The sequence below is a fragment of the Dermacentor andersoni genome, chromosome 1 (genome assembly GCF_023375885.2).
Source record: "Dermacentor andersoni chromosome 1, qqDerAnde1_hic_scaffold, whole genome shotgun sequence".
Taxonomy (NCBI): Eukaryota; Metazoa; Arthropoda; class Arachnida; order Ixodida; family Ixodidae; genus Dermacentor; species Dermacentor andersoni.
The window spans coordinates 80,725,777-80,738,333 of NC_092814.1; the positions used below are offsets into that span (position 1 = coordinate 80,725,777).

General features: G+C 47.8%; 1 protein-coding gene across 1 annotated transcript in view; it reads left to right on the forward strand.

Annotated features, from left to right (window-relative positions):
* Cbp53E (Calbindin 53E) overlaps positions 1-12,557 on the forward strand; it is a 252,080-nt gene that overhangs the window by 195,387 nt on the left and 44,136 nt on the right. Inside the window, exon 3 of the mRNA XM_050194034.2 lies at positions 2,837-2,926. Coding sequence (XP_050049991.1) covers positions 2,837-2,926 — 90 coding nt within the window. The remainder of the gene's footprint in view (positions 1-2,836; positions 2,927-12,557) is intronic.

The following is a 12,557-nucleotide window of genomic DNA, read 5'->3' on the forward strand; positions in this document are numbered from 1 at the left end:
CAGTTTAATGGCATATCGGATCAGTTTTCTTTTACTCCTTTATATAACCGGCTGTCATGCGGCTATCAGCCCTAGTACACTGTGATACAGCACAGCGCGGTAGCATTACAACATTGTCCTCCAAAGGCACACCTCCGTTAAGTTGCGCGACGCATCGGATTGCGAAATGAAGTGGATAGGTGCAGTTTTTAATTTTAACTTCATGCACTTTAGCGGACAACCAAGCAAGAAAAATTGCTTACAAATTCGATTGTATTTACTGATGATAAGCATCAAATGCACAACGCAAATGCATGTTTACGCTGGGGAGGTAAACTGACAGGAAAGTAAGGACAGAGAGAAATGTAGCACAGATACGCAATCACATTCGGTCGCTATCACCACGTACTATCACCGCCCAGTACAGTAGCACTTGCAGCACTATAAACATCAGTTTAGGGTACAGCCGCTGCTCCAAGCCTGTTGAATTTTGAATAAGCGAAGCGGTATCTCCATTTTACTGGAGGCATGTTATCACGAAGACAGCCATCACAAGGGACATGACATAATTTTTCAATGGCTTCCGGGGCACTGCAATGTGAGCGGAAATGACCACGCCGACGAAGGCACCCGATCTGCACATGAGTGCTGTCGGTGTGTCTTTATTCGCTGCGGCTTGGCTGCGCTCGATGTCCCGTTAATGTATACATTGCCCCTGTGGCACTCGAACCTTTTTCAGCATGTGTCGCTTGCCTTCGTTTTTCCCGGATATACTGCTAAATCTACCGCTTGTGTTAACACGACGTGAATAGCCATGTTGTACGGTTTGTGGTTCGGCATCATGTTCACTAAATCCGATGCATTTCTCACTTGAATGGTCAACAGCCCCATGTGTGACTATTGCATCTGTGACGAGACACTCACACACATAATCTATGTCTGCCCGCGCTATAGTGCTGAGGGGCAAGTGATGTGCAGAGTGCTGGAACAATTGCACAATCGTCAGCTATCAGAACAAAAAGTTCTAGGCCAGTGCTTCCAAACAAACTTCGCGCAGAAGGGTTTACTCGGGCGAATCGGGTTCTTGAGTTCTACGGGCCTTCATGGAAGACTTTAGGAGCGCCACCTGCTACCACTGCATAGTGAACGCAATTAATGTGTGCTGGTCTCTATCTATCTATCTATCTATCTATCTATCTATCTATCTATCTATCTATCTATCTACGCCTTCCGCCCGTGTAGGGTAGCAAACCGGAACTATATCTCTGATTAACCACCCTGCCTTTCTATACATTTCTCTCTCTCTCCTTCTCTCTTTCTCATTACTCAGAATACAACTCTATCCCCCCAAAAACAACACTGAGTGTAAAATAAGTTGTACTTTATTTTGATTTATTCTATGTCGACTGGATGGCCGTGTGAAGCACGTTTCGGGGTGTTTGGTGAACACGGCGTACTACGCACTTTTAGGATGCCTAGACCTGTAAAGCGTGCTTTGCTGCATATAGACTCTAATAGAGGATAAGTATACCGCGCGTGCAATGCGAGAGAAGCTAATGGGGAATAAATAGTGATAAAAATTTCTACATAATCCATATGTGTGTTGCAAAGAATAGTATCGTATAAAGCATATTATTGCATTTATGTACATTGTACACCTTTTTTTTTAAGGTTGGACTGATTTCTTAAAAATGGAATATGACACATATCGCTGTTCCGTATTTAGATGTGGATTTGTCGAAGAGGCTGAAATTAAGCTGCATAAAGATTCAATATCCAGGAAGCTAATTAAAAATATTTATTAATTATTCTCTTAATAATTGACCTTAGGGCACATGTTATAATTCCGAAATTGAAGTCGACCAGTAGTAAATTTATATCTGCTTAGTAGAAACACTAAATATATTGTCGTTGCATTTACCAGTTTCCCAAGAATCGTTCTTTTAAAGCACTTCGGAACAATCTTAAATTGAACGTCAATGCATTTTCAAAATTTTGAGGACGGACATCTAAAGCGTTGTGCTAATCTTCGGATTTATGCTAAGCAGACATGATTGCACTTCTGTTCGGCTTCAATTTTGCAATTACAACATGTGACCTAAATAAAATGAGGAATGAAAAAGTAAATTAGTGTATATTTTCAATCATCAACCAGAACACTGCGATTTGTCGTATAAGTAATGCCCGCCCCTTCAGGTAAAATTCCTGAGCACGCCGGAATGCGCTATACTCATTGTGCGATATTTTAAAGATCTGTTCGGACTGAAAGAAGAAAAAGAAGCACTCGGTAAATTTGTATATCTATTTGAGCCTACTAAACATATTATTCTGCTACCCTAAAATGTGTGAAAACGGGTAAGAGAAATATTTGAGGTATCTTTTATTGTCTGCGCGAATAATCAAAGCATGCCCATATAGGTATCTACATATCCAGCCCAATACCTATATAAGGCAGCTTTTCATCATTCTCGACCTTTACATTGTTCGCAGCCGGACAAGCTTCCGTGGCAGTGAAGTTGGTGTGGTTGTTCAGCGAATATGAGTACCTTCTATCTTCTCTGATAATATGAAACTTACAATACAATAACTAAAATTAAGAACCAAATGTCTGACATGTCTTTACTCAAAAACGTTTTCCTGAACACGAAAAAAAAGAAGTCCAATCAATTAGCCGGTGCAGTCAAACATTTGCACTTGCAGCGTGAGGGTAGACACTTGCACTGCAATGTAAGCACTTGCAACGAAAATAAAGAAGAAAAAGTTGCACAGCTTCAGTGTAGGCTCCACGTGAATGCCCTGTGTAATCCTAAGCATGTCCTACATGGTTTGCAACGTGCTTTATTCTTTTCGGTTCCAGGTCGTGTCAGAGTCCATGCTGGAAGAGCTCAAGGAGTGCTTCATGGAAGCGTACGACGACAATAAGGACGGAAAGATTGAAATCCGCGAGGTAAGCTCGTGATTTTATTTTAGCGGTTTTACGACTTCCCGGTTTTACCGGGTGCTTTCCCCACATAGCTTGAATGTGTTAATTGCACACATCATATACGGAGCGAAAGGGGAAGATAAATATATTTACAGGCTACTTACAACATGTGAAGCCACGCTAATAAAGCAGAACGTCCCCACTGTCGCTACAGTAAACAGCACTGTGTCAATATGATATTGAACGGAACATCATAAGAACAAGCTGCAGATTTTGCATGTTGTCGTCTTGTTTTTTGTTTACGGGGGTTATTCGAATATCACTCGAAAGCGCAAGACGTCCCTAGACAGAAGAAATAAGAACAAAGCACACAGTAAGCAAAGCCACTCAGTAAAACAATAATACAAATGAATGAACCGCATTAAGGCGCTAACAAATCCATTATACTGTCGCTGCTTGAGTTAGAATCAGTACGTTATCAACCATTTACTATCTGTACCACTGTATGCTTGCAGCATTAACGAAGACGTAGGCCACTCTTGTATACCTCGGTGTGGAGACCATGTACGTTGCTGCGATAAAATATAAATTAATATGGAAGAGGGGATACGCCAATCGATATTAAACATATCTTGCGTTATGTCTCCGAGTGTCTGCTTCAGTATATTCACAGCACGCAGTCCACGTTGTCCATGGCATTCGTGCGCAGGTCGTAACGGGATCGCATCACTCAAATTCCACAGCAAACCCCCCACAGTGGGAATGCATGCCGCGTCGTAGCCGCTTCCGCGCCGAGATACACGCAACAAGTGAAAGCAGCGGTGTGTTTAAGAGCAACCGCGACCAGCGTACGTGACCGTGCGTGCCGCGCGGCTCCGCGAAATGTAGGCCAGTGATGACGGCCGGACGTCATGGTCACGCGCGTCTGCGTGCACTGTGCCGCAGTTCGCTGGGCTTGTCTCACTGCCCACATCGCAAGCACAAATTCTACGATATTATTTTTTTTAAACAGCCCTTTCGTGTTGTTTTGCTTTCTTCTCTTTTTCCTTGTCTTCTTTTATTTCGTGTTGTGTTGCGTCGCGCTACTTTCTAAATGCGGTGCCATTCTTTCGCATCCGTTGAAGGTGACTAACCTTCTCTGTGAAAGCGCACGAATTTGCAGGAACTGTGTCTGCTGCCGAGAGCAGGTATACAAAAAGAAAGTTTATGTCTACCCCGGAATCACACCGCCGGCTCTTCTATTCTGAGAAGACCGTAGAAATGATGCCGCACTGCATTGGGCGCTGCATTCGGTTTACCTTCGTAATTATCCGTTATTTGCTGTATCTATGTTTAATCAAAGGCACTGTTGAACATACCTCTCAGCTAACTCGAGGCCATGCTGTTACATGAAGTGTCATTAACCAATCAAAACTAACGCCTTGTTTTTCTTTCGTCTACTTCTTTCATCCCGCCTGGATGAATTCTGCATGCTACCCGCCGTGGTTGCTTAGTGGCTATGGTGTTGGGCTGCTAAGCACGAGGTCGCGGGATCGAATCTCGGCTACGGCGGCCGCATTTCGATTTTCGCATCTCAATAGGGGCGAAATGCGACAACACCCGTGGGGGGGCACTTATATTTAGGTGCACGTTAAAGAACCCCAGGTGGTCCAAACTTCTAGAGTCCCCCACTATGGCGTGCCTCATAATCAGATCGTGGTTTTGACACGTAAAACTCCATAATTTAATTCTGCATGCTAATTTGCGGTTAAAAGTGTCCGCACACAACTTTTGTGAAGGACGCCATTTCAGACTTCTACAGCTGATCTTTGAGAAAGGCACTGACCTGCTTCGTCCGCAGTACACCGCGACATCATGTTTCGTGCCACAAAGAAAGCAAACCACTTGCTTAGTGCTCAAGCCAGCATTCCAGAAAGAAATTACTGAACGCGTTGAGGGTTTCAGCCGCACGACGTGTGCGGGCGCCCGCCGTACGGTCCATGAAACAACTTCTGCGCTCCATGCGGTGTTAGATACGGGACCTTTTCCTGAGCCTCCTTCGAGTTCACCAGACCACATCGAATCGCGCCACAGCTAATTAAGAAGCGCAGAAGCACATCTACACCGTTCCCGAGGCGCGGCACGTGCAAACGAGTTGGCGTCCCCCACTTCGTGCGCCGCAGGTTGAGCTATTCACTGCTTGACTCTTCCCGAAAGTGTAGCGGGAGCCTGGCACGGTTCCAGGTAACGTGGGTCCCGAGGCAAGATGGCTGTAATGCACCGTGAAGCCCTGGCAGCAATCTCCCCATCCGCCTTTGTGAAGGCAGTTGCAGAACGGGTTGGCAATACCGCAGAGAGAAGTAAGCACTCGGACAATGGGGGCCCAAGGAGCGACCCTCGGCGCCGGGTGTGACACAACCGCACGGGCGCCTACCATTGGCCGAAAATGACGACATCTGAGCGGGCTCGCCGATTGGCCGAAAATGGCGTCACCTGAGCGGGCTCGCCGATTGGCAGAACGTGACGTGACTTCGAGACACCGAAGGGCTTAAAAGCCACAGACCGGGAGCAGCAAGAGAGCATTCCTTCATTCATCTCTTTCGAGCTTCTTGCCACGGGCCTCAGCGTCCGAGTTGCTGCCGGCCCGTAATGACTTTATGACTGTTAATTTCTTTGTACTCTCACTGTAAATAACGTAAATAAACCTCCAGTTTTTCATCCCGACGACCTCCTCAACCTCGGCCAACTCCCGCACTCAACGGCAAGGTCCAATATCTGGGGGACAGCAATTGGGATTGTCCTCCAGATCCAACAACTGGTGGCAGCGCTAGGGATGAACCTTCGTCCAAAGAGATCCAACAGCGGGCACAAGACAGGCAGTAAAGCTCCCGCTGCCTGATGACATTATAGACTCGGATTATGCCTCGTCTGAACATCAACAGAGCAGAAGACACGAAAACTATAAAAATTATAACTGTTTTGCGCCAACGATTTTCCCGCACTCATTTTCTCAACGACCGTGCCAGCATTCTCAAAGCAACTGAGGAACGCCAGTGCGGCGGAAGGTCGTAAAACGACAGTCGATATAACTTTCAATCAGACAATCAACAAATCACTCCTTAGATGACGTCACACTTATCCGAAGAAGGGAGCGACTCGAAAAGAGTCGGAAAGGCACCGTAGTGTAATTGTTTAGAACATAAACAGCCCCGAGTATTCGTGTTTTGTTTCTTTCCTGCTGGAAATCAATCGCGGTGGTCGTAAACAAGAGTCACTGCAACTTTATTTCCTTAAAGCGTAGCTACGTCGCGCACGCATCAAACCATCTCTCTTACGCTCTTCTAGTGCGTTGCCTTCGGCAATGCTGCATTGACAAGAGATAGATGCTAAATTAAATAAGCCCTTTAAAAAGTAAGCACGAAATATGTGACAAAAATCCAATTCACTTTACGACTCGCATTAAGGTGCCTCGAAGGCGCTGCTTCGTTACCTATTAATTTGGCCATGTACAGGTAAAGACATCTTGATATACAAATTGATCTCGTTCAAGCGGCCTTTTTATAATTATTTATTCCCAGAAAATGGGACTATATAGTTGCTATACGCACACGTGAAAAAGCATAGAAATGGCATCATCTTCGCAAACAAGCACCACCGAGCAGATAACATGTACATTTATAAGCTCACAAAGGGCCCGGTTCCCTCTTCAACTGGCAACATCAACGGAGCAGCACTTATATTCGCTGCTTCGCTGCATGCAGGGCGAGGACACTCCCGTTTTTTGAGAACTGAAATTATACACCTCTCGTGGCGACATGGCGAAGGGATTTGGTTATTTTTAAATGGTCGCGTTAAAGTGGCTCATCGCAACACCGCCCGAAACTGAAGTCATTGGCTACGACGACAGCGTTTTCGTTCTTTGCCACACTTTCCATTTTGCTCCGTGCGCAAGCAAAATTATGCAACACTCGTTAGTGAAAGGCAAAGGTCGCCGCAAGGGACGCATATAGACAATAATGGAACGTGCTCGCTTTCCTTCGAGAACTATAGATGCATGCTACCAGAAGCAGCGCCTCTGTTAGAAAGTAATTGCCGATATAGTTACGCTCCCGGTTTGGCTTGAAAGTACTTTTAGAGCGCAGCGCTTAGGCGCCCGTGCCTGCGGCGATCGTCAGCGTAACCGAGCTAACGCGGAGCGTAGCAGGGGGTGAAAGACGCAAGAAAGAAAGCGGAAGAGGAGCACATCGTGAAAGCTTGAGAAGAAAAGCATAGTGCGACGACGCTGGCTACGATATGGCGCCAGAGTGGGGCGCCTCGTCTGGGAGGTCAGTCTGCGGCTGCTGCTGTGAATCGCGCCCACGCGTCACCCACGCGCTGCCTCTCGCGATCTCCATATTAGGCAGTCGCCCCCCCCCCCCCCCCCCCCCCCATTTCGCTCCGTTTGCAACGTGCACGCCGTACGCAAGAGATTGTCCGCGCGCGCCAGTCAATATGTCGCGAAATGAAAACATGCATGTAGAGCTGCGCTCATATTTCGCATTAGGGAGTATCGTAGCCGTCGGTGAATTTTTCTTTGAATGTTTATAAAAATGCAGGTTTGTCTCGTCTCATACTAAAAGCGAGTATGAGGACTATCATGCTAAAATGCTTTGTCGGCTGCTAAAAACGCGTAGTTAACATGCGCTGAATTAAGACGGCAAGCTGGGCGAGTTGGTGATTGAACATGTTCCTGTGGGTGGGCAGCGCAACCCGGACGAAGGACGAGAGGAAGAACACGACACGAGCGCAGAAACCAGTTGTTAGTCTTCGCTCGTGTCGTGTTCTTCCTCTCGTCCTTCGTCCGGGTTGCGCTGCCTACCCATAGGAACATGTAACATGCGCTTACGTCTACGTTTAGTCACTACTGTGGCCTTCTCGCATGCTGCAGAATCAAAAACTGCCCCCGGACTTTTTTTCTTTCGTTCTTTTAATGCCTTCTTAGAATTTATTCGTGCGAGTCCCTTCGCTTTTAATGCATTCCTGGAGCTTTCCAGAGACCATGTCCTTCTACTTACGTCTGCTTATCTACGCCGCCTCGTCGCAGCGACGTACATTAACTGAATGTATACGTGCTTGTATATAGTGCGCCGCGCCAAAGGTGCGCAAAGCGATGCTTTCCCGCCTCTATAGCGATCCTCCGTGTAATCCAGCCACCTCAGCGGGACGCCGGGGCGGACTCCTCATCGCGCGCATCATTCAGGGCGCCACAGCAGGCGTCGCTCTACTATGGCGGCAGCGCGGTGCGGGCGTCGCCTAAGCGCGGCGACCTCGCGCCGGCTCAGCGAAATGACCACCGCGCTGCTGCGTCAAGGAGAACCGAGCCATTCTAACGCCGAAGACGCGCCCGGCTTGCAAGAGCGGCAGCGGCGCACGAGTGCTGGCCGCAACGCTTTGGGCGAGCGCCGGGGCCACACGCAGCGAAATAGCCAAGCACGGCTGCCCTCTCGAAATAATTAGGCGAACATCTGCGAAAGCTGCGTGCAGCGCCGTGCCCTGGCTACAGAAAATGCGCCGGTGTGCGCGCGGCGCTCCAAGATAGCTTGTATAGAGAAAAGGGCTTCGTTAAGCGCTGGCCGAGTTTTTTAATACCTGCGTTTGATTACGCGCTAACGCACTGCCGTGCATTATCGTATACGCGATGGACTCGTCGCGTCAAAATGTGTTGCTATTAAGTTCTTATGGTGTATAAACTAGTTCGGGCGGGATTTCGTAAGCGCTATAGAGGCAGCATCGATTAAGACCTTGGTCCACTACTACGAGTGTCCTTTCTCATAATCCATTGGCTCCTCCGTGAAAAAATAGACACTGTGAATAACTTTGGCGTATAGCGCCCCTTTTCGCCTTGTATCATCATTCTTTCTCGGGACTCATACGCAGACCGATTTCTTTCTCTCTCCCTCTCCTGGAATACTATGCGAATGAAAATATCGCTCAGGCGTTTGAAAGATGTGCCATAACCCGCCGTGGTTGCTCAGTGGCTATGGTGTTAGGCTGCTGAGCACGAGGTCGCGGGATCGAATCCCGGCCACGGCGGCCGCATTTCGATGGGGGCGAAATGCGAAAACACCCGTGTACTTAGATTTAGGTGCACGTTAAAGAACCCCAGGTGGTCGAAATTTCCGGAGTCCTCCACTACGGCGTGCCTCATAATCAGAAAGTGGTTTTGGCACGTAAAACCCCATAATTTAAAGATGTGCCATAGTGACATAGGAGCGTATGTGTGTCGAAAGAGGCGGCGTCTCAAGGGAGGCGCCCACCAGTCTGTATCGCGAATCTTGAGCTATATAGAAATGCTCTTCATGCATTTAATGACAGCCTGCTGGATTTCGCTCCCCATTGTTATTCCCTGACGCCGGTCGACCTTGAATATGTTGACGCCACGGGGTGACCACGCAAGAGTTCTTTTTGAGAGGTGCGATTGCTGATTGCCGCAACCTACCCCTCCCCCCTCATCCCCCCCCCCCCCCCCCACACACACACACACCAACCATGAAATATACGACTCCGGCGGAGAGAAAACATCCGCAAGATGTCGAAAAAAGGAGGAGCGGTCTGCGGGAAAAGAGCAAACACCCACTGAGCCACGAGACAGTGTGGAGCCAATGAAAATGGAAGGCGCATTTCTCGCCTGCTTTATGGGATAGGATAAGCCGGAGCGGCGGTCCTGCTAGAAGTTATGTGCCCGCGAAATAACCAAAGCGCGCTGGAATTCTCCATTGCGCCTATCGTTGGCCGGCCCCTCTCGCAACGTCCCTTTTCCGTGGCACACCTTATCATTCTTCCTTCCAGGCAGCCACCCTTTGTGCCCAGTCCGAGTCGCTGTCATCGAAGCCGCGCAGCAGCCCCTGACCGAATGGGGAATACATCACTGCATGTCTCGTCTTCGCTTTCACGCTTGTGCATCCCCGTGTGCCTTCTTTTACTTTCGTTCGGTTTTGTTATTTTTCTCTGGCAGTAACGAGCAGAAAAGCGAAGAGCTTTTTTTTTTTGTCCAGTTCTTCTGTCTTGAAGTAAAAAGTTAAAAAGCAGTGCAGCTTTTTTCTTGAGGTCGACGATGTGCTCGGTCAGCTCATCCAACGTCGGAATTGCGACTGATCTTATTTCACAACAGAGCTGGCGCTTCTGTAGAAACCATGCCTCAGCTCGGGAGCATTGTAATGATGAAACTTTAAAGCGCTTTTCAGGCAGGCTCAGCAATCGCTTAAGCACAGTCACCCTGAGGACGAGCGCATCATCAGCGTCGCCAAAGCTTTAGAGTTCTTTTTTCAATACTATACTTTGCTGAAAGTTGTAGCATTTTTACGTCATTAGAGTGATTTAATTTTTAATTAGTTTTCTCGTTCCTCGTAGTGACAAGAAAATCTTAATTTTTTTCGTTCCCACGTTCACTGATCCAGACAACGCCGCACTTCTGCGAAGCTGTGTTTGGGCTTACGTCTGTCGCAGGAAATAGCTTCCAGATTACACAAACTTGGTTTACTGTATACAATTTTTTTAATCTGCTGACGGCGAGCAAAAAAAGCAAGTTGGAAACAGATACTTGTCCTAGTAAAGTAAGTATATTCGGGCGGTCTTGCGTATTTTCTTTCATTGGGCATTCAAGGCATTTTTTTTGAGAGAGAGAACGAGAGAGAAGAGGATGCATAGAAAGGCAGGGAGGTTAACCAGATGTAGTTCCGGTTGGCTACCCTGCACGGGGGAACGGATAAGGGGGAAAAAGAGAAAGAGAGTAGAAGGGGGAGATGGAGACGAGCACGAACAAACCGTGTACACTATAGAGCGGTAGGGGGCGGCGTTCTTAAAGTCTATCGTGAAGCCAAATAGACCGTAGCAACCTTAATAAAGCGAGTAAGGCCTTCAGCGCGGATGTTCTTCGGGAGTACTGACCTAAAGTTTTGAGTTCTAATAGTAGACGATTGTCCAACTGGTCCAGTACTCTGCATATCACTTGTCTCTGGGCAATATATCGCGGGCAGACACAGATAATATGTGCGAGCGTCTCATCGCTGTTGCATGTGTCACACGTGGAGCTCTTGGCCATTCCAATAAAGAAAGCATATGAGTTCGTAAATGCAACGCCTAGCCACAGACAGTACAGCATGGTCAGTTCACGTCGTGGTAACCCAGGCGGTAGGTGCATCCGTATATCCGGAGAAAGTAACTAACGGTTATGAAAGAGATTTGGATAGCGGTCGTGAAAGATATCGGCATCGGAGGACTTTACCACGCTAAAAAAGTGTAAGCACACCTTACAGACTGACATATGGAGCCCACGATCCACGAGAAGCTTGTGCAAGGTCCTTACCACTTTGGCAGCAATCTGTGGAAATGCTTATCCCGACATCCGTATCCGCATTCACAAAGCGTTTCGCTCTTAATGATTGTTTGTCATTGGCCGGCCACTTTTACTAATCATATTTCTTAATCACACCTCCCTATCTGGCATTTTCTCCTGTGTGTTCTCGCGAGCTTCTCTAGCGTACAAACTGGCTTGAAAATTCGGGAATTCCAGCCCGGCAGGACAGCGTTGGAATCAATGGGATTCGCCTTGTTGATGAGATCTCGGCAACTGCGCAGACTCGCGACTTCGTAACAAGCCGCGGGCCGTGTTGCCCGTCGAGAGCCTTGAGGGAAAGAATGAAGCTTTCGAGAATCGCAGACGTGAAGGAGGCGCTCGGGCAAAAGAGCCGCGTTCTGGTCACCTTGGCCGAAAGTCATTATGCAAATGTCGCCTCACAGAAGCAGCTTGAAGTGGTAGAATGAGGGGGAGGGGAATTTCCGCAAACCCTCGAGTGCTTGTCTGACTGGGCGCCGTGTCGTCCGGCTGAGCACACACACCTACACTCGACGCCGGACAAGTTTGTCTCCACGGAGTGCTTGATCTTGAGCGTGGCCGTGCGACCTCCACTTGAGGTCTGGCTCATCGGGACGGCGTTGAGCGTTGACGGCCGGCTTTCTTAAGGCATTACAACGCTGCAGTCGGAAATCACGTCAAAACGACGGGATTGAGACTTCGTCGCTGCATTCTAACGAGTTCGCATGTGTTTTTTAAGGTACATGCGTCAGACTCACGATGGGAAAGGCTCTGGTAGCATATTCTCTCTCTGAGGACTGCTAGAAATTATTCGCTGGAATATCGCACCACCATTTCGAACGTGAATCAAATTTCTTCAGCTACAGAGCCTATAGGCATCGTCTATGCTCCGCCGTGCGCATAGCGGGCTCAAATAACTTTAACAGCAACGCCATGGAAACGCACAGGCCGTGTAAAAAGTGTGAGGATAGCTGCGCATGCATCCGGAATTGTGTCTGCGCTGTGTAGCATTCCAAGTGCTCCAGTGCATTCGCGTAACAGCGGGAGTTATATTCCCTTCTCAGAGACTCGAAGTGCTGGGGATGTATCGAGCAAACGCCTAATGTATTCTGCATTAAAAAAAAACGAAGTAGGCAAAATTACGAACAATTTTCCGGTATATCCTTTAATACACATAATACTGATTACAAACGAAAGTCCAATCATATGGGCAACTTCTAGAAAGGCAAGGAGTCAAGCGTAATAGATGTCTATTGAGCCATACGACAGTTACAACAGAGTTCGTCACACCACTAGATGCGCGTACAAACTTTCGTTGGTTAT